Source organism: Eulemur rufifrons, chromosome 16, assembly GCF_041146395.1.
Source record: "Eulemur rufifrons isolate Redbay chromosome 16, OSU_ERuf_1, whole genome shotgun sequence".
In the NCBI taxonomy this organism is placed as follows: Eukaryota; Metazoa; Chordata; class Mammalia; order Primates; family Lemuridae; genus Eulemur; species Eulemur rufifrons.
In genome coordinates this window covers 91675486-91701450 of record NC_090998.1, presented here as the reverse complement: position 1 = coordinate 91701450, position 25965 = coordinate 91675486, and the positions used below count along the sequence as shown (strand labels likewise).

The following is a 25965-nucleotide window of genomic DNA, read 5'->3' as shown; positions in this document are numbered from 1 at the left end:
TAAATAAAAAACAAAAAAATAAATAAACTGAGAATATTGTCCCAAACTAAACCTGTTTGCCTTTTCGGGGCCTGGAACATTCTCCCTCTCTTCCACAACCCTCACTGCTTCATTTCGGGGGGATTCAAATAGAGCCTGAGAGGATCACTTTTAATTTGCTTTTGGAAAACCCCAGGGGCAAACTCGGCCTTGGGCAGAGCCCAGGCTTTCCCGGGAGTCACAGGCAGGGACCGAGGGGGGGTCGCGCCTTCCCCTCACCCTCCCGCGGGGGCGGCCTCGTTGTCAGTGCTGCCGCGGCTGGGCCCGGGGGCTTCGGGGGCCGTACATAAAATCCAGTTGGAAGTCAGCTCCCATCCTTCTTGGCTCCCTGCAAGACCTCCAGTCATCAGAAGTGGCTCATTTAGGATGCACTGAGTCATTTTCTTCTATCTGTGCTGTGTGTGGTTTTGATACAGTCTGTGGCGTCAGACCACAACAATACAAAGCCATAAACTTCTCTCCAGTTTTCCAAATGTCTCCCTTTTCATCTTTCGGGAAGACATTGTTTGCCCTTAGGGTGACATAAATTGTGGATGCAAACACAGCGCTGAGGGCTGCGTCACCTGGTGAGCTGTAGCGGAGCTCAGGTGTACCTGGAAGGATGAGAAATGAGCATGGGCCTCCCCGGGACGGAGGTGGGCCAGGCCTTCGATTTCATCTTCTCCCAAATGTTCATATACACCGCAGCTCAGGCACTGTGACTAATCACAAGATTTAATGGCCTTAAAGTGCTCACTGAAGGCCCAATTCAATTAAAAAATGTCCTGCGGAAGCCATGAATAATCCTCTTGTCTTTGCTTTTCCAGTCTTCCGGAGGCTTCCACCAAGCGGAGGCCAAATGGGCTTTTTTCTTTTTCAATTTCTTTCTTGACGTGGCCAGGACCCCCCAGCCCCATGAGCGCCGTCCCGTCCCTCCCGTCCCTCCCGTGCCACTTCTCGGCAGCGCGGGTGGGCTCTGCCCGGTGTGCGGGACGCCGGGAAATGACTCTGCTTCTCCGCCAGTTCGACAGGCTGTGGACCGAGATGCCCGTCAACGCCAAGGGCAGGCTGCGCTACCTGGACTTCCTGAGCAGGTTCAGCTCCGAGAGGGAGGCAACGCCACCAGCCGCTGGCGAGTCGGTCGAGGCCCAGAGAGGGAGCAGCGTTCCTGAAGTCTCGGAAAGAGCCAGATCTGCCGTCTCCTCTCCCGCTCAGGACCTGAGAGCAGGGCTCCGGTCTCACCCCTGTGTGAGTTCTCCGTCCCGCCAGGGTCGTGCGCCGCCTCACGCCAGACCCACAGGTTCCACTGGGCAGGGGCCTTTGGGGGGACCCAGTGTTCCCCAGGGGTCCAGTGACTGAGAATCTGGCCCCAAGGTGAGCCTGACGTGGGGGTACTGGACAGGAGCGTCTGCTTCCCTGAGGGGGACAGCTCGGGGGGTGGAAGCAGGTGAGAAGAGGAGGAGGAGGTAGAAGAGAAGAACAAAGAGAGCGGGGTGGGGGGAGTCCACAGTGCTACTGACGTCTTTGGGTGGGACAGCAAATGCCCCATGCTGAACAGCCACCATGTGCTAAGCACCCTGCCATGGGTCACACCCTGGAGGTAAGTGTTATTACACCCATTTTACAGGCGAAGGCAGTGAGGCTCTAAGGGGTGCCCCGTGTGCCCTCGGTCCTCAGGTAGACATGGAGAGACACACCCAATTTTAAGCCCAGGCCTAACTACACAGCCCTGAGCCCCAGGCCTGGGCAGGAGGAAGGTGCCCAGGCTCGCCGGGGCTCTTCCCAGCTCTGCGAGCAGGGACGACAGTGCCTTCCAGGCAGGGTGGCCGAGAGAGTGCCGCCCTCGCTGTGTGTAGAGCTTGTGCCACCAGAGACAGAGGTTCTCGTGCCTTCGCACATCCACACACGGCGTCTGCACGCCTGCTGTGTGAGTGCTTCCTGCAGCCAAGGGGGACTCGGGCCCTGCTCCTGTGGCGCAGGTGTATGTATTTAGGAAGCAAAAAGGCGGAAAGTAGAGCGGAGTGAGGGGGCAGGAGCTCCCCGGAGACGTCCGTGTCCCAATCCGTGGGACTGTGACTACGTTGCCTTACACGGCAAGTGGGAATTAAGGCTGCAGATGGAATCCCATTGCCAGTCAGCTGGCTCTTGGGCAGGGAGGCCACCCTGGGGTGCCCAGGTGCTACCGCTCAGAGCAATCGCAAAGGCCTTTAAATGGAATCCGGAGGCAGAAGGGCCAGTGTTAGAAAGACGAGACTAGAGAGACTTCACCCGGCCTTGCTGGCTTTGAGGAGGGAGGAAGGGGCCACAAACCAGGTGTTGGAAGCCTCTAGAAGCTGGACAGGCAAGGAAATGGACTCTCCCCTGGAGCCTCCAGACACCATGACTTTAGCTCAGAGAGACCCATCTCAGACGTCTGACCTCCAGAGCCGTAAGGTAATAAACCTGTTGTTCTGGCCACTGAATTCGTGGTGCCCTGTTACAGCAACCACGGGAAACTCATGCAGGCCTGGAGGGCCGCGGTAAGGACTTCGGCTGGCACTTGAGGGGTGAGGGGCCCTTGTACATTTTTAAGCAGTGAAGTGACTTGACCTGAGGGACTCTTTAAAGACCACTTTGGACGCTGGGGGGACGGGCAGAAGGAGGGACACTGAGGTTTGGCGGAGGCCGTGAGTGGTGGCCTGGCGCGGGGTGGGGTGGGGAGGCTGGTGAGCGGAGGTCAGACTGCGGCTGTGTCTTCAAGGCGGAGCAACAGGAGTCCCTGACGCACCGGCTGTGGGGCCAGAAGGAGGGCGAGAGTCGGGGAAGACTCTCAGCTTTGGGCCTCGGCAGCGGGAAGAAGGGAGTCGGTGTCGACTGTGACGCCGAAGCCCCAGGGTTTGGGAGGAAGAGCAGGAAGCCACGAGTGGGGTAAATTCATAGATTCGATGCCCATGTGTCAAGAAGGCCTTCGGGAGAAAAGCCCAGGTTGGACTAAATTCATCTGTTGCTTTCAAATGGAAAATATGATAAAGCAAAGAACAGCCTCATATTTGGTCCACGTAATTTCAAAATAACCGATATTCTGTGAGTTTACAGAATTGGACGCCTTGTGCAAGTGACAGGCAAATTCCTTACTTCGCTAACACTCTTCCTCCAGTGAAAAATATTCCGCCGTCACTTACACACACATGCACACACTCCATTGATGCATTTAAATACATCTCTGTATATATTTGACCCCTGGCTGTATATTCATTTTCAAAACTATTTTGATTATTATGGTTTGGCACAAATACATGTAGCCCACTGATGGAAGTAAAAATTAAATCATAAAATTACTGCCTGTTTTATTTTTCATTTTATTTCTGGACTAATACTGCCTATAAGATTGTGAACCTCAAAATCTGAGTCCTATCTGTAAGGTTTTTTATTACTTCAATTTCAAGTCTCCGGTTACAAGCTGATTTTCCTTTCTCTCCTGCTAGACGCCAGCGAGCAGCGTAGCGGGCTCGCCGCCCCTGCAGAACTGCGAGCCCATCGAGAGCAAGCTCCGGCGGCAGATCCAGGGCTGCTGGAGAGAGCTGCTGAAGGACTGCAAAGAGAGGGACGTCAACAAGCAGGGCGAGATCACCGCGGCCGAGTTCCTGGGTTCGTTTGGGTTCTGTCCTCTTGATAATACCTTATCACACTCTGTGGCAAGAGCCCATTTCCACGGGGCACGGATCCACACCCACGGTGGAGGCAGGGGAGTAATAGGACAGGAGACCAGCTGGGAACTTCTGGGTCGGGATGTGGGCTGCACGAATCCTAGGCCACCTCCCTGCCCGCAGCCACCAAGCAGGTGCACGCCCACGTGTCCAGGTCAACACGCCACTGACTCGGGGCATTAGAAACCACAGGCTTGGCTGAGATTGCTGGGCACAGTGTAAACGCGGTGGGGGAGGCTGATGAGGCGGGTGGCGGGGACACTCGGGCTGGGGTTCCACTCCTGCCCACATCCACTCTTTGCTCTCATGTAGTTTTTCACCAACTTTAAAAATTAAACCAGTTGGATTTGCACTTTAACTAATTGTTGCATGTTGTTAATGCAACATTTGGCATTACAGGGGAATACTCTGACCATGTCACGCCTCTTGCTGCTAGCCCTCCTCTTCCTGACTGATACACGGACCCCTTTTAAGGGAAAATGTTTTCCTTGAGAACCTCCAAAATCAATATGAAATTACTTTTATCATAACCATGGCTTTAAAGTGTACAAATGAAACAAAGTGTAAACTTTCTAAGTTAGCTCCTATTAAAAAGGACACATAAATTAAATATGAAATGGTAATAATCAAATGTTGTAACACTGATTTAATGTGACATGTTTTGCTGAAACCAAAACACCCGTGTTGGTTTTAATACACACTTGAGTTCCACTTGTTTTTTAATTAGTTCTTTTGATTTTGAGCATGATCAACCTTAACTTCTGTTATTATCCTTATTGTTATTGCTGTGTTACTTTTAAAACATGAACTCATTTAAGCCACCAGCCTATTATTCCAATAGGCTTGTCAGACTTTAGTAGTGCGTCCAAAATTCAATACTGTAAAATGATTAATTTTGAAAAGTCATTCTGTATTTTCTACTCACCACTGATGGCCTTCTGTGAGTTCGAACATCAAAGGCGCTTATGGGACAGTTTCCCTCGGGTTGCACGGGCCTCCCGCTGAGTCCTGGTGGGCGCCGTGGTGTGGTCCCTGCTGCTTCCCTGCAGGCAGGACAGAGGAAGCTCTGCTCACACAGCGCAGCGGCTCCGGCATTCCCTGGCCCGCAGGCCTCATGCACACAGTCCGCTCCCACTGGTTTTGCTGCTTAGCCTCAGCAACTGGCATAGTACTCCGCTCCTGGACACTTTGTTCTTCCACGATGACAACTCAAAGTCTCAGTTTAATAAACTTAAAAACCTTATCCTACGTAAGCCTCTGTCAAGTACTAGTTGTCTGTCACTCCAAAAGCAGTGTTGTCTTTATAAACCAGCAAGAGAATTCAGCACGCGTACTAGTGCAAAGCCTAGGGCGAGTGCTGATATTTTGGTGTGAAGTGTGCCAACCTCACCGCAGCCGGCAGGATGCCCCACCGTGGCGTCCACGTAACCCCAGTCAGAAAGCGAGGCTGGAACCCCGAGACTGCACGGCAGCTGTCACTTAAGGGTGGTCCGTGTATCCAGAATGTATATTGATATATTTTAGATTGTCTCATTGGAAAGAAAACTCAAAACCTATAAATTCACATAGCTAGACAGACTGTCAAGGGCATGTATCTGGAGCTCAGTTAAGTAAGACACATGGTACAGGCCAAGTCTGAACCGCCCCCCAGCCCAGCCCCCACCAGGCCCACACCTGGCTCGTGGACCCTTCCTCTGCTGCTAGGTCCTTGCCTCCCCCTCTGCTCTGCAGTCCTTGCTCCCACAGTCTGTGTCCATTCACTGTCACCATAGTTCTGGTGACCACGCGAACCCAGGAGCATGTGGGCAGTAGGACTCGGGTCCCCCTCCCTGCAGCCTTTAATTTGTCGTGTATGTCTGTTTCCATATACGTCCACCCACCAACTGTGAGTTCTGTGAAACAAGGACCAGCCAGAGCCTAGAGCAGAGGAGGAGCCTCAGCAGGTGTTCGATGAATGAATGAATGAATGAATGGATGGATGAATTGCCACCAATTGAACTGCCATTTTTGTCCTTAGCTCTTGTGGAGAAATTCAACCTGGACATAAACAAAGAGGAGCGTCAGCAGCTCCTTATAAAGTACGACTTGAAGAACAAGGGGAAATTTGCATACTGCGACTTCATTCAGAGCTGCGTCCTCCTGCTAAAGGCAAAGGAAACCTCTCTGCTGCAGAGGATGAAGATCCAGAACGCACACAAAATGGTAGGCAGCGTCCTGGGAGCGCGGGCGGGGCTCAAGGGGCTCGCAAAGGTGGCGACTCGGGGCTCAGAGACTGCAGAGCCCAGCCCAGCTCTGCCGCCAGCCAGGACTTGTCTGTCCGATGTCCCCACAGACCCTACTCAGACGTTCCCTATACACACCTGACACTTGTCGAGCAAGACTTTGTCACCCCACCTCCTCCGTCACGTAGAGGCCTGGACAGTGCCAGGCAGTTGTCAGGTCAGCTTGAGGTAACCAGGGGCTATCGGGGTCCCAAAGCCCACACCCGTGTGTTGGGGGCTCACACCTGGGAGGCAGGGGCTGCAAGGACGAGGCCTCCACCAGGCTTTGGGGACATCGAAAACAGCTCAGAAATTTACTTTCTTGGAAGTAACTCAAAGATTTCCTTTCTCTCCTTCTGGAATCCTAGAAGGGTCTGGAAACCCCAGATGGAACCAGTAGCCTGGACCCTGGGCTCTCCACCTCCTTCGGGTGGCAGACACCTGATTATCATGGCTCTTCCCAGAGCATCCCCATGACTAGCAGTCTGGCCCCTCGGCCAGCACCCTGGGAGCAGCGACTGTCAGTTCCCTGAACAGGTGGAGCGGGCGGGGCGGGTTGCAGCAAAGGGAGCATTTGGGTTAATCGTGGACTCGCTCGTCGGCCACTGGAGACAGGCCGGACCCTCTCCTCCGAGTGCGGGGACAGGCCGGACCCTCTCCTCCGACTGCGGGGACAGGCCGGACCCTCTCCTCCGAGTGCGGGGACAGGCCGGACCCTCTCCTCCGAGTGCGGGGACAGGCAGGACCCTCCCGTCACCTTTCTCGCATAAACTACACTAGACACTGTAGATGCATAGTCTACAATTTTCTTTTCCTGTTTCTTTGAAGAGGAATGAAAACCTAAAGACACTTAAATAGCAACTGGAGGGCACAGTTCTGGATTTTTACCTTTTATTCACAATCATTTGCAATTTTATAATTGGAACCCACGGCCAGTGCAATGACGGTGTTCTCACTGACTCACTCCGCTGCGGCCGTTCTAAACATGAAGCCAGAGATGTTATTTTAGTGTTCTGATTCCATCATCTGAGATACCTGAATTAAGTTATGTTGAATTAAAGAGGTACAACTGGCATCGATTTGGGGAACAAACACAGCTGAATCCAACCACCTGAGGATCCCGCCCCCGCCCTGCCAGGGCAGCCGGCGAGCGGGGGAGGAAATGGAGAGTGGGTTGATCCAGCGACAGGGAAGCAGGCGCCACGCAGAAAGTGTCTGCACCGCTAGATTTCCCATTCTGGGCACACCCAGGTACCGTCTTAGTGTAGGTTCTAGTTTAGACAAGCAGCAGCTAGTATGGAAGGCTTAGGCCAAGTTTTTAAAAAAACTTAAAATTGAGACACGTCTTCTGCTAGCTCCATTCTTCTGAGACAGGCTGTCCTCGTTAGATCTTCATGGGGCCCAGATCCACAGCTGGAGAAGCATGGAGACCACGTGGCCTGCAGAGCCCCTGCCTGCTCTGGCCTCCCCCCGCCTCTCTGGGCCTCAGTTTCCCCTTCTGTAAATGAGAGGAAGGTCTGCTGGGCTCTCAGGGCCTTTGAGGGTTGGCCGGTGGGCTTCTCCTGGAAAGAGCACAGCAGCGCCCGCTTCCAGGCCCTCCGCAGCGCAGAGGCTGAGCCTGCTCCCAGACGCGCCGCCAGCCTCAGTGTGACTGCAGGGCTGGCCGGGGGCTGCCGGGCACCAGACTGAGGCTGTATTACCTGCAGTGAGAGGTGCTGCAGGTCCTCGACCCCCACCCCAGGTGCCACTCGGTGGTTCCGAATCGTTCGTCCTGCCCTTCCTCCTGGATCCCCACAGCAGCCTGACACGGTTGGAGAGGCCGCACACCTTCCCAGGAAAGAGTGGGGCCCCTGCCATGGTCCTGGCCTCAGTTCTCGCCCCCTCCAGCAGCTGCCAAGGCCTCCCTCCACTGCGTAACTGTGGTGCCCACGTCAAATGTCTCCTTGTAATTCTTCGCTGAAAGGGTGGTTTCATTTTGTACTAACTTGGGAGCTTCCTCTGTAACCTTTGGCAGCAGGAAGACTTTCTTTGGGGAAGCCAGTGTGGGCACTGCCGTTGCCTGCAGCGCCGGCCTGGCCGTCCCGCGCTGTGTCGGGAACCCGGGTGCGGGAGGGCGAGGGAGCCCGCAGCCCTCTCCTGCGGCACGCGCCGGTCAGCTGCTCCTGCTCAGCAGACTGGCAGCTAACAAAGCCGGCGGCCACCTGGGGAGTTTCCCTCATAGGTGCTAAATGATGTCAAATTGAAAGCAGCTTAGCTCTCTGCTAATTTGTTTTATGTAGTGCCATGTTAAAATTAAACTTTCCCAAAATGTGTTACACATCGTTGCCTACAGTTCACCTCTGTGATACTCAGACGTGTTGGGGCTAAATCATGCTAAAAGATCTTGTTTTCAATCTATTAATAATGGCGCCTAAATGAAATAATCACAGTTTAGTGTGCTGTCTAATTACTAGATATAATTACAACCTTGTGATTTTTTCTTAACACTCTTCATTATAATAACCTGCTAGAAGACCCAGACTGAAATCTCTTTTTTTCCTCAAACTATTTAGAAATTGGCTAAGTATCTGCCTGGCCTTCTCCTTGCGTTCCCCGGGAGGTGGTGAGGCCTGAGGTGTGTTGGGGTCAGAGCGCAGATCACTTGACCTCGCTGCACCTGTCCCCAATCTGTGCGATGGGGTGGGAGACCCGCCTCCCTTCCACGTTGCCACGGGAGCGGAAGGGAGATACAAATGCGATGGCGACTTCAAGCAGTCCACACGCAGAGATCAGAGGGACGGGGATGGCCGGGCGCGGTGGCTCACACCTGTAATCCTAGCACTCTGGGAGGCCGAGGCGGGAGGATCCCTCAAGATCAGGAGTTCAAGACCAGCCTGAACAAGAGCGAGACCACGTCTCTACAAAGAAATAGAAAATTAGTCAGATGTGGTAGTGCGCGCCTGTAGTCCCAGCTACCCGGAAGGCTGAGGCAGGAGGATTGCTTGAGCCCAGGAGTTTGAGGGTGCAGTGAGCGATGATGACGCCACGGCACTCTTCCCAGGGCAACAGAGCAAGACCCTGTCTGAAAAAAAAGAGTTCCGCTCCAGGCTCCATGCTGGGCAGAGAGCCAGTGGCGGGCGGGGTGGGGTGGCCGGGCGGGAGGATGCCAGCGCAGCCCCCCAGATGCCTCTCTGACCCCTGGGGCCTGCCCCATCCCCCATTCATAGTGCTTCTCTCTCACCCCTTCTTGGTTTTTGTTTTTTTCTTTTTTTAGAAAGAAGCTGGTGCTGAGACTTCATCCTTTTACTCTGCTTTGCTACGCATTCAGCCCAAAATCGTGCACTGCTGGCGGCCGATGCGGCGCACATTCAAAAGCTACGACGAGGCTGGAACGGGGCTTTTAAGCGTGGCCGATTTCAGGAAGGTGAGCACAGCCCTGTGTATCTGGCGCCTCTGAGCAGGGAGCAGTTGCCAAATGCCAGTGGCCAGAAAAGCTCAAAACGGGACCCGTCCAGTCGCCTGCCGAAGGCCCAGGTGTGCCCCCGCTGTCCCAGACCTTACTTTCCCAGGACCCCCAAGTTATCAAGGCCTGAGCCGCTTGCCCCTCTCAGGCAGACCCCAGCTTCTCCTCCCTGGAGGTCTCCAGAGCCCCGTGGGGACGCTCCAAACCCCCACGGCCAGCTCCCCAGCCGGTGCCCGAGCCCAGCTTCCCTCCAGGCACAGCTGCTGCTGCTGCTGCTGCTGCCGCTACTCGGAGCCCCGGCTGGCCTGGGCCCGCCCCCGGCCTCATCACAGACCCAGAGGAGGTCTCCCACCCAGGACGCCTCCCAAGGAGCCCGAGCAGTGCGGCCCAGCCCCTGCTGCGCACACTGGGGCTCACCTTTGACATCCGTCCCTGTGTCCCTGGGTGGTAAATACACAAGTCTCAGCCCCTCAGTGCCCCACCCCCCACAGCCTAGCGAACACCCTGCACCGGTTCTCCGGCTCACGTGCGCCTTGTCTGTACTTCGGGGTCAAGTATAAATCTCAGCCAGGCATTCTCGTGCGAAGAAGGGAAGGAAGTGGGGCGAGATTCTGTTACTCCTCTTCCGTCAGCTTCCCAGGAACCTGGCCATGGCGTGGGAAGGGCACACTAGAATGGAGACGTCGTCCTCTCGGAAGGAGTAACTGGGCCCCTCCCAGACAGCCCCGCTCGGCTTCCTTTCCTGCTTTCATCCCGCAGAGCCCGGGAGCCCCCTGGCCTTCTACCCCGACTTCCTAGTCTCCTCTTAGAAACTAATCGTAACAAAACGTAGATAGGAAGTTGATGACCTAATCTTTACTCACTTGTTACTAGGGTCTATCTGTTAGGATTTGTTTCAGCTGCATACAACAGGGGGCAATAACAGCAGCGTAAGCAAGGGGGAAGTTATTTCTCCCTCATGTAAAAGAAGTCCAGAGGTGGGTGGTCTGGAGCTGGTGCGGTGGCTTCACGGGGACCGTGTTTTTGCTCTACTCCCCTCACCTTCGTCTTCCTTCCTCAGGATCACCTCGTGTTCCAAGGTGGCTGCTGGAGCCCCAGCATTGTATCCGTATTCCAGGCAGGGAGAGAAAACGGGCATGCCTTCACAGGAGGCTTCCCTGAAGTTCCACATAACATTCTTACTTAGGTTCCACTGGCCAGAACGTACCTAGCACGGAGAGAGGCTGAGAACTGTTTTGTTAGCTGGACACCGAGCAGCCTGTGGGAAAACTGGGGCTCTGTACATGAAGAGGAAGGGGCAGTGAATGCCGGGTGGGCCGCTGGCAGCTCTGTCTCATCACAGCCACTCCGTGCACCTGCACCCGCTGGCCCTGCCCCCCTCAGCCCCACCCCGGTTAGGCCTGTGGCCAGGTGTCGCCTCCAAGCCCTCTGTCTGTCTGTCCTCGTCTGAACGCGTTGACCGGCCCTCAGGCACCCTCTGCCTCTTCGTGCTTCACACCCGGCTGCGCGGGGAGGTTGCCCTCGGCGGCTGCTTCCTGTGCAGACAGAGGAGAGAGAACGCTACTGGGAGGGGACATTGGAGGGGGGACGTGTCCTCCAGACCCCTCCTGGCAGCCTGCCTCCTTAAATCCGGGTCAGGACAAGCCCAGCGGCCCCTTTTCTCTGCCTTCCAGGTCCTGAGACAGTACAGCATCAACCTGTCCGAGGAGGAGTTCTTCCACATCCTGGAGTACTACGACAAGACGCTGTCCTCGAAAGTCTCCTACAACGACTTCCTCCGGGCCTTCCTGCAGTAGGCACCCCGCGGGGCACCCCACAGGCAGGGCCACGGGGCTTGTTTCAAGACTAATCAAATCAGAGAACTGGGGAGTTTAATGAATATTCCAAAGTGTCTCCAGAAACAAAACCCAAAGCCGAGGCTGGCCTGGGTCTGTCCTGGGGGGCGCACGCTAGCTGCCCCCAGGCTCAGGCGCCTTCTCCCGTTAGTTTGCGCAAATAAAATAGTCTTTGCAAGAATGACTCCTGAGAATTTAAAAACTGCTAATGATAAAATGCTCTAACACGTGGAGTCTCTGGAGGTTGTGTTGGTGACTGCAGGGTAGCGCGTCCCCGATGCAGGGCGCAGGGCCCGCACCCGCGTTCTGAGGGCCGCCCCCTCCTTCACCGCCGGCGTCCCGTGTCAGGGCCGGAGGACATCTGTGCCACGCTGCGCTGTCCCTGTCCCTGCTCAGGGACCAGCCAGCCTCACATCACCCCAGAACCACTCACACGTCCGGCCCCGGCGGCCCTGCCGGGCTCAGCCTTCCTGAGGCCGCCCGAGGTCCGGCCGAGCCGGCAGCTCGGAAGCGCCAGTGACCACTGTGACGGGAACTCCTCGGAAATGACAGCTCGGCGAGCTCAGAGGAGCCTGGAAACTGCTGTTCTCCTTTCACCTGCTGCGACGCTGAGCGGGAGACACAGATAGAGTTTGCTGCCTTCCAGGAGGTTCTCCAAGGACTGGGAGCTGCAGGCAGGAGAGCTGGCCGGACTGTGCGGCCAGGGGCTGTCAGGGAGGGGTGCAGCGAGAGGGTGAGGCAGCCCCTCCACTCCCATCTGGGCCCCGGTCACACCGACCAGAGTCCTGCGCGGGGCCCAAACCGGGCCCCACCTGACGGAGCAGAGCTCTCCCTGTGCGCGGGGACTGCCCGCCTCCGCGGGGAGAGAGGCCCCGGCCCGTGTTCCACACCCTGTCCACAGACTGGACCCCCAAACTGGGGGGGGGCACCCATGGGAGGCTGCAATGTCAGCTCTGAGCAAGGGGGGTGCCCTGCACGGGCCCTCCACCTGGCCCGGGGCTTCCTCCGCTCAGCCCGGACAGCCTCCGCCATGCCTGGCTCTGCTCCATCCAACTGCAGGCGCCTCCTGGTCCCCAAGTTGTGATTTGGTGAGTGCAGGGGGGACCTTCTCTAGTTGTCTAATTTTTGCTTGTAATTGACCTGAATTAGGATGTCTGGATTCATTGCAGTTGTGGAAATTTGCTGTTAACCAAATTGTGTAAGACTGAGGACTTTGCCATCGTGGTGCTTAACTAGCCACACGTGTGAGCCCGGCAGGGGCCGCGCACACTGGGGTCTCCCTCAGGGAGGCCGACAAACCAGCACCCACAGCGGCCCCGCCGCCAGGAGGGCAGGTCTGGAGCATGGGATTCCCCTCCCTTCCTGTGGCCTCACTGCTGTGGCCGTTCCTCTCACTGTCCCCACGCCCATCAGGACACAGCACGATCCTTCCGCTCATCGACGAACGAGTGAAATGTCCTCCCCAGAAGCCACGTGAGCTGTCACGAAGCCAGGGCCGGCTGTGCAGGCAGCACAGGTGGCCGGGGGTGAGGGGTGGCTCCCTGCTACCTGCTCCTCGGCCCGCCAGGGCGGGCATCAGGGATGAGGCTGAGGGGCTCTGGCCAGGCCAGGGCTGGGGAGACCTTAAGATCCCAGAGAACCTGGGGGCCGGGGGCGGCCCAGGGCAGTCGGCCGCTGCAGGACGTGGGGTGCTCGGGCAGCCCTGAGTCCAGGCCCCGAGCAGGTGCATCAACAGAGCCACGCGGTTCCCTGGCAGCTCCTCCATGTGCCTTTGTGCAGGTCACACCCCTCCCTGGTTCCCAGTGTCCTCTTCTGTAGGAACAGGAGGACCACGTGCTACCTTTGTTGTGGGACCTGGCGTGTGGGCGGCAGGAGTCCTGGGAAGAGGTTTCACTCTGGGGAAAGGAAGGCCTGTGAGGGCCGGAGGACGCCAGCTCGGGAGTCAGGCCAAGGGACAGGGCAGTGCCAATGTCTGGTGAGCACGGGCGTGTGCTGGACTGTGGCTCGGCACGTGAGTATCCCCATTTGACAGACAAGGAAACTGAGTCACCAGAAGTTAACTTATCCAGAGTTTCACAGCTGGCAGGACATGGCCCAGGCAGAGAGTGACGGCCCAGGCCAGTGTCACAGGCCCTGAGTGGGGTGGACAGGCTCCCCCCACGGACAGCACCAGGAGTCACTCGCCCCGACCAAGATCCTGCCTTCGTGCCTCCTGTCGGCCCCTCCCCCTGGGCTCCTGTCCTCTTCCGCAGGCCCCACGCTCCTCCTCTGAGGCCCAGCTCTGAGGTCTCCTGCTTGGGGAACCCTCCTGTAACCTCTGGGCAGAGGCGGAGCGCTCCGTGGTGCTGCAGAGGGACAGCGTCACCGAGCGTTGTGCGGTCCCATCCCTGCCCTCTGTGCAGGGCCGCTGGGCCACAGTCCACCCACGGAGCTGTCCCCCAGCCTGGCACAGAGGAGGTGCTCTGGTGCCGGCTGGGCACAGCCTCTGGCCTGTTTCTCAGCAGGAGGGCACGCCAGGCTCCAGGGGTGCCAGCTGCCGCCGCGTGCAGGGACTTTGGCTTCCGCGCTCCGCCTGGGACCGGCACTCCTGGGACGACACCGCCCTTCCCACATGCCCCACCAACCCGCCGAGACGCGCAGGTAAAAGGCACCCGTGGACTTCTCTTTCTTTTTACAAAGACTTTATTGTCTGACATGCTTGACAAAAAAAAATTACAGCCACAATCAAGTTATGCCAAAATGATTGAGGAGCACGCCGTCATCTTTCATACCTCACGACTTTTAATGCATTTGCTCTTAAAGTAACAGCTGCCTTCGTAACTTCTCTTTCCCACATAAAAATACACCATATTCTGAAGATACCTTAGGAAAAAAGATTTGTTTAAAGTTTATAGTTCTTGGTCCACATAGAAACTGAGGAGAGGTGGCACAGAAAGGGCCTTGTGTTCTCTCTGCCCCAAGAGGCTCCCAAACGTCCCTGCTACCAGGCGCCACTTTGGCCCCTGTGCCCTGGGGAGCCCAGCCCCTGCCAACCCGACACGGTGCCACTGCCAGCTCCCTGGGACGGCAGCCTCACCCCAGGCCGGGCCCAGCTCGCCCACGCACCTGGGAGGAGCCACAGCCTCCCCGGGTGCGGGGACACTGCGCAGACTCGGGAGTCCTCAGAGCTCTGACTGGTTTGAACAGGACCCTTAAAAAAAAAAAAAAAAAAGAGCCTTGGACCATGCACTGCTTTGTAGGGACATAACTTTGGGTCATGGCAAAGTGAGGGCTGTGAAGCCAGGGACCAGGGTTCAAATCCCACCTCTGCCCCTTGTGTGCTGTGCGCCCCCAGACAAGTCACCTCGCCTCATCTCTGAAATGGGGACAGCAGTACCTACCTTGAAGGACCATCTGCAGATGGAACGAGATTAACCTGCAAAAGGACTCATCAAAGGCCGGTTCCCAGGGCTGGGACCAGAGGAGAGCGCGAGGCCCTGCTCTCAGATGCACAATTTAAAGGGGGTGCAAAAATTCAGTAATCAGGACAAATTACTATATTAATGTAATGGTGTTAAAAATCAAAATGTTTCCACAGACTCAATTTTTTAAAAAATCAAAATTAATGCAAAAAATGCGTGATGAACAAAATATCAAAATTTTAAATAAAGACAGAATGTGACCCTGCGCTTGCCTGACCTGCCTCTCGGCCTCCCCAGTCCCAGCCCTGCTGGCTCCTCCCCCACCCCCACCCCCAGTCCTGATCCACAGAAGAGAAAACAGCTGTCCAAGGTGGGGCCGCGGGAGCCCAGGGCCTGCTCTGTCGTGGTGCCACCCTCTCCCGTTGACGGGCTGGCCGGGACCAGGGCAATGAGGATTTTGAGCCCTTTAGGGTCCCCCAGCTGCGGGCACGCAGACAGAATCCTGGTGGTGCAAGGAAACCACACCAAGGAACATGGCCCCACTGCGGGGCAGTGACGAGAAACACGGGGCCCACAGGTAAACTAGGAGAGTGCATGCACGCACGTGTGCATGTGTGTGCACACACGTGTGACAGGGCGGCCACAGCCTCGGCCTGCAGACCCTCCAGGCTGCTGAGTTCTGCAGAACAGCGCAGTCCCCAGGGACCCAGGGTTGTCCCACCATGACCGGGAGCCTCCGGCTGGCCCTGGGCACTCAGAGGGCTCATTCTGCAGATCCAGTGCCCCAAATCCAGGCTGCCAGCAAGTGCCCAGAACGCTCAGGCCATTGTCCAAGTCAGCGAAAATGCCCATGGGAAGAAATGGGGGACAACGCCAGGCAAACTGCTTGTGGGCCCGGCCAGGGACAGTCTGAATTCCTGAGATGTCCCCAAGCATCCCCTTGGAGGGCTCCACCTCCAGCAGGCCTGTCTCCTCTCCAGCCTAGGAGGACCGGGAGGGCTGTCTGCACCCAGGCTGTAAAACCTCCCCACCACCCCCAACCCTGGGGCCTGCAGCCACACAGACCCTTGGGCAGAGGGACATTTTGTGCGAGAACTTCCAAAACCCATTCAAGAGCAGCAGCTTCACAAACCAGGAGGGTGTCCAACTGAGAAGGATGAAGAAGATTCCGTCATTTCCAAAGCAAGACAGGGCCATGAGATTATCAGGTCCTTTAACGAGGTACACACGGGATGTACACGCAGAAAAAGTAATAAGCACAGAACCCCTGATGGGGACACACAGGGTCCCGATTCCAGGTGACAGAAGGCTGAAGGGTCATTCCAAGACCTCAACGAGTCTGCTGGGCCAGTCCCTGCAGCCAGACGGATTGTCTGGGCCATTCGGCATGGAAGGAGGGGTGGCTGGGGGTCCGTGCTCTCGGCCAGGCATGTGTAGCTGACACGGGCGGGCAGCGCTGCCGCAGCGGGGAGCAGTCAGGAGTTCCGGGGTGTGGGGAGGTCGATGACTATGGGTGGATTCACAGGTTGGTAGTTCACAGTGCACATGGACGCATTCACATAGGTGGTGGTCCCATCTGCCATGACACCGTACCCTGGAACGGAAGCACACGCCTGTCAGGCCAGGACCCAGGGCAGTGAGGGTCTGGGGGGCGTGGTGGGCAGAAGGCGCTCAGCCACACGGCTGGGTGTGTCTGGGGCAAGCTACTAAAACCCTCGAGGTCCGTCTCTTCGTCTGTAAAATGGAGATGATAATGACAGATGCTGCTTCCAAGCTGCTGTGAGGATTAAGTGAGAAAATCATCCATGTATGGTGCTCAGCCCAGTGCCTGGCACACAAGCAGCACACAGTGAGTCCCACCGTCATCACCATCACATTCACCATCACCCTTCTCGCCATCACCGCCACCACCACCATCACCATCAGCACCACTGCCACCACCACCACCACCACTGCCACCACCACCGCTACCACTGCCACCACCACCACCACCACTGCCACCACCACTGCCACCACCGCCACCACCACCGCCACCACCACCACCGCCGCCGCCACCACCACCACCATCATCACCACCACCACCACCGCCACCACCACCGCCACCATCGCCACCACCACCACCATCACCACCACCACCATCACCATCAGCACCACTGCCACCACCACTGCCACCACTATCACCACTGCCACCACCACCACCATCATCACCACCACCGCCATTATCATCACCACCATCACCACCACCACCACCATCACCATCAGCACCACTGCCACCACCGCTGCCACCACCATCACCACCACCATCATCACCACCACCACCACCATCACCACCACCATCACCGCCACCACCACCATCACCACCACCACCGCCATTATCATCACCACCACCACCACTGCTGCCACCATCACCGTCACTACCACTACCGTCACCATTATCATCATTATCACCATTGTTGGGGCTCAGAAAACAGTAACCCAAAGTGAAGACCTCAGAAGCAGCCTCAGAAGCAAAAGTTTTTCTCTGACCTTCTCCTGTCCTCCTGTCTCTCAATCCCATTCTTCCCCAAGACTCATCATAGAAACTAGAATCCCTCTTCCCCAAATCAGGTCATTGAAATCAGAACCCTTTGTCCTTAAAGTCAGCCACAAAACCTAAAATTATTCTATGTAAAAACTGGCCATAAAGAAATTATCTGACCTACATGTTTGACTGTAGGGCATGAGACCCCCATTCCAGAGAGGGCCCTGTCCCACACCCAGAAGGAAGGTTGCTGCACAGAGAGGAAGCTGGACAGACAGGCCTTGCTGGGTTTCCTCAGTCCAATAGCATCAGATCATACTTTTTTGTCCAATCATATTTCTACATGGCTGTTCATACTTTGTTGAGCCTAAGCATAAAAATGGACAATTTCCCCTGTATCTTTGTGTTTTCAGTTTGAAGGCTTAAATTAATTTTTATGCCTTTTCTCCTAATAATCAATCTTTTTCATGTCAGTGATTTTTCACAGAAACTTTAGGGGGCCAAGGGCCTTGGCGCTCACATCATCACCATCATCATCATTGACATCATCATCACCATCATCATCACTGACATCATCACCATCATCATCACTGACATCATCACCATCATCATCGCCCCCACCATCATCATCATCATCATCACCACCATCACCACCACCACCATCGTCATCATCATTGACATCACCACTATGATGACATCATCAGTATCCTCATCCCCACCATCAATACCACTGTCATCATCGCCCTCATTATTGTATCAACATCATCATCGTTGTCATCCTTATCATCATCATCACTGTCATCATCACCACCATCACCACCATCATCACCACCATCACTGTCATCACTACCATGACTGTCACCTTTGTCATCATCACCGTCATTACCATCATCATGATGTGTGTTTGTCTCTGCTTCCCTCATACCCTCTTCCTGCCACCTCTGCTTGTCAGCATCCTCCTCAGCCTTCACCCCGGTTCACAACTGTGCTCAGGTATGATTTGGGTCACAGGCGCTTTGGCTCTGACGGAGCTGCATGCCCACAGTAGGGCCACAGAAAATGACAGCCATCATCATCATCCCCAGCACACGAGCCGTGCGCCTCTCCTGTGGCCGCTGAGGCTCTGCCTGCGGTGACTCATCTGCCGCCGGCGTCGGTGAGCTCCGCCACCTGGTGAGGCCCGCTCACTCCTGCCCTCCACAACGAGCCGCAGGGCCCTCAGAGAATTGTTTGGGGCTTGTTTGCTGCTGAGCTGGGAAATGACACGATGTGGACCAGGCACAGATGGAGGCCCAAGGGCCCTGGTCCAACCGCAGACAGGTTCAGGGCCCGGGCGATGGCTCGGGGGAAACTGAGCGGGTACGCCCCACAGCAGGGATGTGACAGGGAGGCCTTGCGTAGGTGGGATAAATGTTTAAAAGGAGCTAAAAGAGGGGTATGTGCCAAACTGGCGAAACCAGGCTCCAGTGAGGACACCTGAGGTCTACCCGCGACCGCCATGTGCAGCAACAGGCCAGGCTGTGCAGTGTGGGCAGCTGGAGCCGCCATCACCCCTCACCCACAGCCGCCCTGCCACTGCCCACCGGGTGGAGTGGACATCACCCCTCCAGCGACGTGGCTCCAGCCCCCCAGGCAGAAGCCAGAACAGCAGGTCAGCCCATGTGTGGGGGGAGTGGATTATCCGCTCCACTAGCCCTCAGGCAGGCAGTCCCTCCACGTTTATTAAACACCTACCGTATGCAGGCCCTGGGGATGCAAGCCACAAGATAGGGCCATCAGCCTATCTTGAGGAATTCGTAGTGTGCCCACCACATATAATGCATCCTCCAAACACGGTCCAAATGTCGCCTCCTCTGAAAAACCCCTGCCCATCTGGAAGACCGCCCAGCCTAGAGGCTCAGCAGAACTGCAGGGCTCCAAGGAAGCAAAATGTATCCCCTGAGTCTCACAAGATTTTGCGTTTGTCTTCCTATTACTAGACGTTTCAGCAATGGCTGATCGACAGCCAAGAGTGTACGTGGCTGTACAAGTGAACAGCGCAACTGGGTAATTTCCCTCCTGGCCAAGCAGATCAGGGAGGAGGTGACCAGGGCTGAAGAGAGGGGACGCGGTCCTCTGAGGGGTCAGCCAGGAGCCCCCGGTGTGAGGCCCACTCCCCCATTCCCACTGACCTTCGTGGATGTGGCCGAAGACGTGCAGCCGCGGCTGGACGCGCCTCTGAACCGTGTTGAGCAGCTCCACGCAGCCCACCCGCTGCATCTTCTTGGGGACCCAGTCCAGGAAGCCTGTGCAGGGGAGACAACAGGGGGCCAATGACAGGGCCCGGGAGGCCCAGCCCTCACCCCTCACACCCCAGGTGGCAGCATCTGCAGCCTCAGAGAGACACAGGCTCTCCGAACCCCACCCTGCCTCAGCCCCCAGGGATGCACATGTGACTGCCGCGTCCCATCCGGGGCCTTGTGCCACCCCCCACTCCTCTGTAGGGCAACACTGAGAGCCTCCCTGCAGGAACCGCTGGTGTTCCCAGACCATCCATGCTCGAGTGGCCTCAAGGGTGACATCTACCCATTGCAGAGATAAACAAACCGAGGCCCGAGGGTACCCCAGTGGTTGGTGGCAGAGCAGGGCCCCCGGAAACCTGGCCCAGGAGCAAGATTTCCACGTTGGAAACTTTGTAAACAAACAACACAAAATCATAAGCATGAACTTGGTCCACGCAGCACAGATCACGTGGCTGCTGTGTCTGCCCTGCGCCCCCCGCCTCCCGGAGCAGCCCCCGACGGCAGCGGCTGCGAATCCTCACGGCACTCCACACGCAAACAGAACAGTAACTGATTACTCCAAGCGGACAATTAGGGCTCATCTCAGCCACGCTCTGGGTGGCCAAACAGGCTTCTGCAAACGCCGGGAAGGGACAGGGGTGCCAAGCAAGCTACAACACCGACTTAAAGATGAGAGACAGACAGGTGGGGGGTTGGGGAAGCAGAGAAGGGGGCGGGAATGGTGGGGCGTAGACTTGGCACAAAGCCCAGGTTTAAACCCCAGGCTTTGCTGCCCACTGGCTGTGGGACCTTGGACAAGTCACTTAACCTCTCAGTACATTCAACAGTTAGGGGTGCTGTGCTGGGCACAGGGATCCCGCCATGCATGAGGCTGGCCCTTCTCAGTCCCCAGAGCGTGCTGGCGGGGAGGGGCCCCCAGCTCAGGGCTTCCTGGTGTGCAGTCTGGACGGTGACACGCAGGCAGCACCAGCTGGAACACCTGAGTGACAAGTGGCCAGGGTGGGGCGTCCAGAGAGCAGGGAGCCAAAGACACTGTGTTTGCAGGGCGGGTGGAAGGAGGGAGGGAAGGGGAGGGGGGAGGGGAGGGGAGCAGGAAGGGGGAGGCAGGGGAGGGAAAAAGGGAGGAGAGACGGAAACCAGGAAGCAAGACTGAGAGGGAGGGAGGGAGCGTGGGGAGGGGGAAAGAAAGGACACAAAAACACACTGCTGCCACTGACGACACCACGTGTTGAGGGGAACCTGTCCCAGGGGTCAGGAGGCTTTGTGGGGGCGACACCAACCTGGCCACAGTCTCGCTGTGCTGCCTGAAGCTGGGCGGAGCCCAGGGCCGTGGGCTCCCTCACAAGCGGGGCTACCGAACCTTCCTTTCTTGGGGTCTGGGGTGCGGGGGACGCCGAGGGCACCGGCTGGGCGGGTGGCGCACGGGCTCGGAGCTTGGTCCTGGCAGGTGTGTGAGCCCACGACCCCCCAGCCGGACTGGGCCTCGCCCTACCGCCGTCTTTCCTGGCCAAGCTCCCCTCACCCCTGCACAGGTCCCCTTGGGCTTGGCCATTCCTGCACCCTCTACCCTGCAGCCTGCAAGCCCCTCTAGGCTAGCGTGGCACGGGGTTAACCCCTGGTCCAGCGTCACCCACAGGGTGGCCGGCCCCCAGCACAGAGGGCGCGATGGTGGGTACGTGGAGGCAGCCGTGGGAGCAAGAGGCTGGTCTGGGCCAGGGTCCCGCGAGTTGGAACTTCATTCTAAGGACTGAGGGAGCCACCAAGTGTTATAGGGGGATGGCACGGCATACGCGAGGATCAGAGAACCCCTTCTACAGACTGGAAGGGGCAAGACTCGGGGCTGAGGGGTCAGTGAAGGCCACGGCGGCCGTCGGGGGAGAGGACACGGGCTGGGACCGAGGCAGGGCTAGCAGGGGTGGAGACAAGGGACGGAGCTGGGAGAGTTTGGAGGCAGAACAGAACGGTGCAGATGGAGAGGATGCAGGGCGTGGGGAAAGGGGGAGGGGAGAGTTGAGAGAGCCCCCGTGCGACAGCGGCGGGGCAGGAAGTGGTCTGCAGGCGAGTGAGACCTCGGTGAGACCAGGATGACCGGTGGGGGTGAGGAGCAATGCTGGGCGGGGGATCCGCCTCCCTGGGGACAGCCAGGATGGGGGTGAGGGGCTGGGCCCAGGGTGCTGGTGGGGGAGGGCTGCCGGGGGAAGCCCCGTGCCCGGGTCCTGGCGGGGTCCCTCACCCAGGACTGGGGTCTGCAGTCCTGGGGCCAGTGCCATGTGTGGAATGGCCGATGCTCCTGAGCCCCCCGCTGCTGCGCGGAGCCCACAGGGTCACAAGTCAGGCCCCAGCACACAGTGGCGCTCAGGAAATAGGGGGGACAATGGGGAGACGTGTCCCCAGCGCCCCAGCAAGCTGGACTCAGAACAGGTCCTGGCCGGGGCTCCTCTGGACAGGCCGGGTTGACAGCGCAAGGCCCTGCCCCGCCCCAGCCCCCCCAGCACTGCCGCCGCCCCCCCACCCCGAACGGAGCGGGCGGTTCTTACCCAGGGGCGGCCCGTGGGTTATCAGGACGTCTACGCCTTCGGGAATGAGGCTCCACTTCTCCAGCAGGGCTTGGCCTCTCGGGAGGTTAAACCCCCAGCCGTAGAACCAGGGCTGCCTGCGGGGGAAGAGCAGGTGGTGAGGGGACCTGGCAAGACTCTGGGGCGACCACCGGGGTCGGGAGCTCTCCACGGGGCCAGGCCGGGGCCAGCTCGCTGCTGGAGACCCACGGCCGGGAGCTGCCACTCGCCGGCCCGCTGGGGTCACCGCAGTTCTCTTTCCTGTTTCCTCTTGCTGACCTCCAGTTTCTATTTTTCTACGATGAGTAAGTATTATTTACATAGGAGAAAAGCTAAAATATATATATATCACATATTAATATCTTTCATTTATCAGCATTATACATTAGTTATGTATATATCTCAGCTTCTTCCAAAGACCTTCCTTGCTCCAAGCCCCTCTAAGGAAATCCACCCCCTGACCCCGCCCCCCGCCCCCAGGAACCTGCCCCGCCCCCCAGGTGTGGCGTGTGGAGCCCCAGGCAAGACAGCGGTGTCCAGGTGGCTTCTGCTGAAGCGCCCAGCAGGGAGTTCGGGTAGGGCGGGGCCCGCGCCAGCGGGAGGGGGCCTGGTGGACCTGGCCTGTAACGTAGTCCCAGCCTGTCACCCAGCCCAGACCTGCCCCCCCGGCTGCGAGTCATCCCCCCTCAACTGGTTCAGTAATGACCATGTGACCTAGATTCTCCCAGCTGGAGGTAAACTCGGACTCTTGCTTTTTCTTTCCCATTCTCCTTCTGTATTCAGGAAATCAGACTCTTTCAATGATGAGAAAAGAGGACACTGTCACCCAGCCATGGGAGCCGTCAATAGCTGTGACACTGTCCCAGGGCAGACAGCTGGAGCCAGCCGAGCCAGGCGTCCACCATCCCTGGCGCTCCCCTGCCGTATGAGCCGTCTGAATCGGGCTTTTCAGTCATTTGCAACCAGAGCGTCCAGACCAAGGCATGAGGATCAGCCCTTAGGTTTAAGTCATCACACGACCCCACGTGACTTTAGCGTCCACAAGGTCACCACCCTCGGCACCACCACCTCCGCCACCACTGCTGTGGTCTGAACATACGTGTCCCCCAGAATGCATCGTTTGAAAACCAATCCCAAGGTACAGTATTAGGAGGCCACGCGAAAACAGACACAGGCAGAGGGAAGAACACCAGGTGGCCACAGAGGCAGACTGGAAGTGACACTTCCACGCCACGGAACGGCGAGGATGCCCGGCCACCAGAGCTGGGAGACAGGAGCAGGCAGAGCTTCCCTCGGGGCCTCTGAACAGGAACACACCTTGGCGAGGCCTTCGCAGACTTCCGGCCTGCGGAACTGCGAGAGAACGACTTCTGTTGTGTTGACCCCCACTGTGTGACAGCTACACAGCCCTGCACGGGTACGATCACCATCACCACCACCATCAGCTCGCCAACTGCCATCCCAGGGACCTCCACCCTGCAGCGAGGTCGGCCAGACATGTCTGCTTCTCTCTGATCATGGAGGAGGGACCGAGGACCAGGGATTCGGAAACAGTCACCAGCATTCCACGTGCACCTACTTTTGCCAGGCCCCAAGGAAGTCCACGACAAGGACGGGTTGAGCTGCTGCAAGAACACTGAAGTCAGGACTGGGATTACTCCCATTTCACAGATGAGGAACCTGAGGCTCAGAGAGCCGAGATGGTGCGGGATTTGGGCCCCGGTGTGCTGGGCGCAGCCGGGAGCCTCACTACCACTCTCCTGCCGCACACACTGCACGAGGAGGGGAGGGGGGTGCCCTAGAGCCTCTCATGTGCCCAAAGCTGCCACGTAAATCTCCCCCCACCCCCGGCACATGGCTAGCACCCCTGGCTGTCAACGCAGTGGCTACGCCCTGTTGGCAGCCACCTGGCACACCAAGGACCACCATTCGAAAACCCTGACTTATCCCACCCTGACAGGTTCCGACTGGAAGACCGAGGTCTGGTGAGGGCAAGGGAGGTGCCGGGCTCACACAGGGAGTCAGGGGAGAAGCCATTCCCAGACCCAGGTCTGCCGCCCGCTGCCCCTACCCTTTGCGCCTGCAGTGCCGTCTCCTGGACACACCTGTGATGGAGGAGGATGGGGGACCACACTGGTCACTTGGGGGTCAAAGGTCCTTTCATTGTTTCGGATACCAGCCCAGGAGAGGGGAAATTAATGTTTAAGAGTGGCAGTCAGTGAGAGAGGATCGGACTAATGGATACATTGTTTCTTTTTTGTTCCTTCCTAAGATCATGGAGAAATAATGAATAACTTGTTAACAAGATGTTGAGCAGAACTTTACCTGTTGCCTTCGGATTGCAACCAAAACTTCCAAGCTGAAACCAATCCCCCTCATTCAAGACAGCCCCCAGGAACCCTGGGAGAACTTGCTTTTAATGAAAGCAGCAGAACACACCGGGCCACCATCTCCCCAAGCCCCTGCCAGCCGGAGCTCTTGGCCTTGAGGAACAGGCTGTGGCTCCCTCTGATTCTTGGCAGGGGGCGGGGAGAAGGCGAGGGGGCCCCCACACCCAGCCATGAGTGGGCTCCGTGAGAATGGAGGGACCGGGCCCTCAGGGCCTGCGAGAGCAGAAACGGCGTGAGGGGCCAGCACGGAGGGGCTGCCTGCACCCCAGGCTTGAGTTCTTCCGAGGGATCCCCCCACAGCAAGTGCTGCCAAGTGAGGAGACCAGGTGGCCGGGGCTGCAGAATGGCAGCGGGGTGGCATGGGGGTGGGGCATCCACCCAGGCCTGCCCTGTGCGTCTGCAGAAAGCTAAGGGTTCTCTCTGCAGAAAAATGGCCACACACAGGATCTTACACCCAACTTCAAGGGAATCTTGGGGTCAGATCTGGGTTAGAATTGTCCACCTCTTACCACCTGCCTACCCTTGAACAAAGAAATTAACTTCTCTCTATGCCTCAATTCGGCCATCTGTAAAGTGGGGATAATAATACTATCTGCCACAGTAAGGCTACTGCAAACATTAAATCAGTTAATGCATGTAAAGTGCTAAAAATAATGCCTGGTTCACCGTAAGTACTCTAGGTATTACAGCTGCCATCATCATCCTCATCACCTCCACCATCCCTACCATCAACACCTCCATCACCAGCATCATCATCACCATCACCATCACCATCCACCACCACCACCATCATCACCACCACCATCATCACCATCACCATCACCCACCATCATCACCACCACCACCACCACCATCACCACCATCATCACCACCACCATCACCCACCATCATCACCACCCACCACCACCATCATCACCACCACCATCACCCACCATCATCACCACCCACCACCACCATCATCACCACCACCATCATCACCGCCATCACCACCATCATCACTATCATCACCATCACCACCCACCACCACCATCATCATCATCACCAACACCACCACCATCACCACCACCATCATCACCACCATCATCATCACCAATACCACGACCATCATCACCATCACCCTCACCCACCATCATCACCACCATCATCACTATCATCACCATCACCACCACCACTACCACCATCACCATCATCATCACCACCATCACCATCACCATCACCATTATTATCATGGACCCCTCCTGAGACCCACCCATAGAGTCTGGATGAAAAACCTTTGGCCTGGGGCAGGGTCCGACTCAAACTGCATTTCTTTTTTAAAGACTAGGAAATATCAGAGTACATCAGGTAGGAAAGGGATACCTCAGTTAAATATATTTCTATTTAAATAGACACCTACATCCAAGGGCACTGACTCACAGTGTAAAACGCTTTCCCACCATGGTTCCCGGTCAAGAACGGCTGGCAGCCCCTCCGCAGCAGCTCCTGGAGGCTGTCCCCACCCTGACCCACGAGCTGGAGATTCTGAAGCACTCGGTCCTGGGCACACGCAGAGCCCCTGGCTGAGCCTGGCAGCG

At 57.2% G+C, this 25965-nt stretch overlaps 2 protein-coding genes across 2 annotated transcripts in view; one reads left to right on the top strand and one right to left on the bottom strand.

Moving 5' to 3' along the window:
- EFCAB6 (EF-hand calcium binding domain 6) overlaps window positions 1–11203 on the top strand; it is a 201151-nt gene extending 189948 nt beyond the window's left edge. The window contains exons 27-31 of the mRNA XM_069491269.1: window positions 1042–1266; window positions 3483–3645; window positions 5722–5906; window positions 9219–9368; window positions 11081–11203. Of these exons, the coding sequence (XP_069347370.1) occupies window positions 1042–1266; window positions 3483–3645; window positions 5722–5906; window positions 9219–9368; window positions 11081–11203 (846 nt within the window). The remainder of the gene's footprint in view (window positions 1–1041; window positions 1267–3482; window positions 3646–5721; window positions 5907–9218; window positions 9369–11080) is intronic.
- A 4915-nt stretch (window positions 11204–16118) lies between these two features.
- The window catches only part of MPPED1 (metallophosphoesterase domain containing 1), a 64430-nt gene continuing 54583 nt past the window's right edge, over window positions 16119–25965 (bottom strand). The window contains exons 4-6 of the mRNA XM_069490952.1: window positions 21984–22099; window positions 19336–19449; window positions 16119–16237 (exon numbers count right to left, since the gene is read on the bottom strand). Of these exons, the coding sequence (XP_069347053.1) occupies window positions 16119–16237; window positions 19336–19449; window positions 21984–22099 (349 nt within the window). The remainder of the gene's footprint in view (window positions 16238–19335; window positions 19450–21983; window positions 22100–25965) is intronic.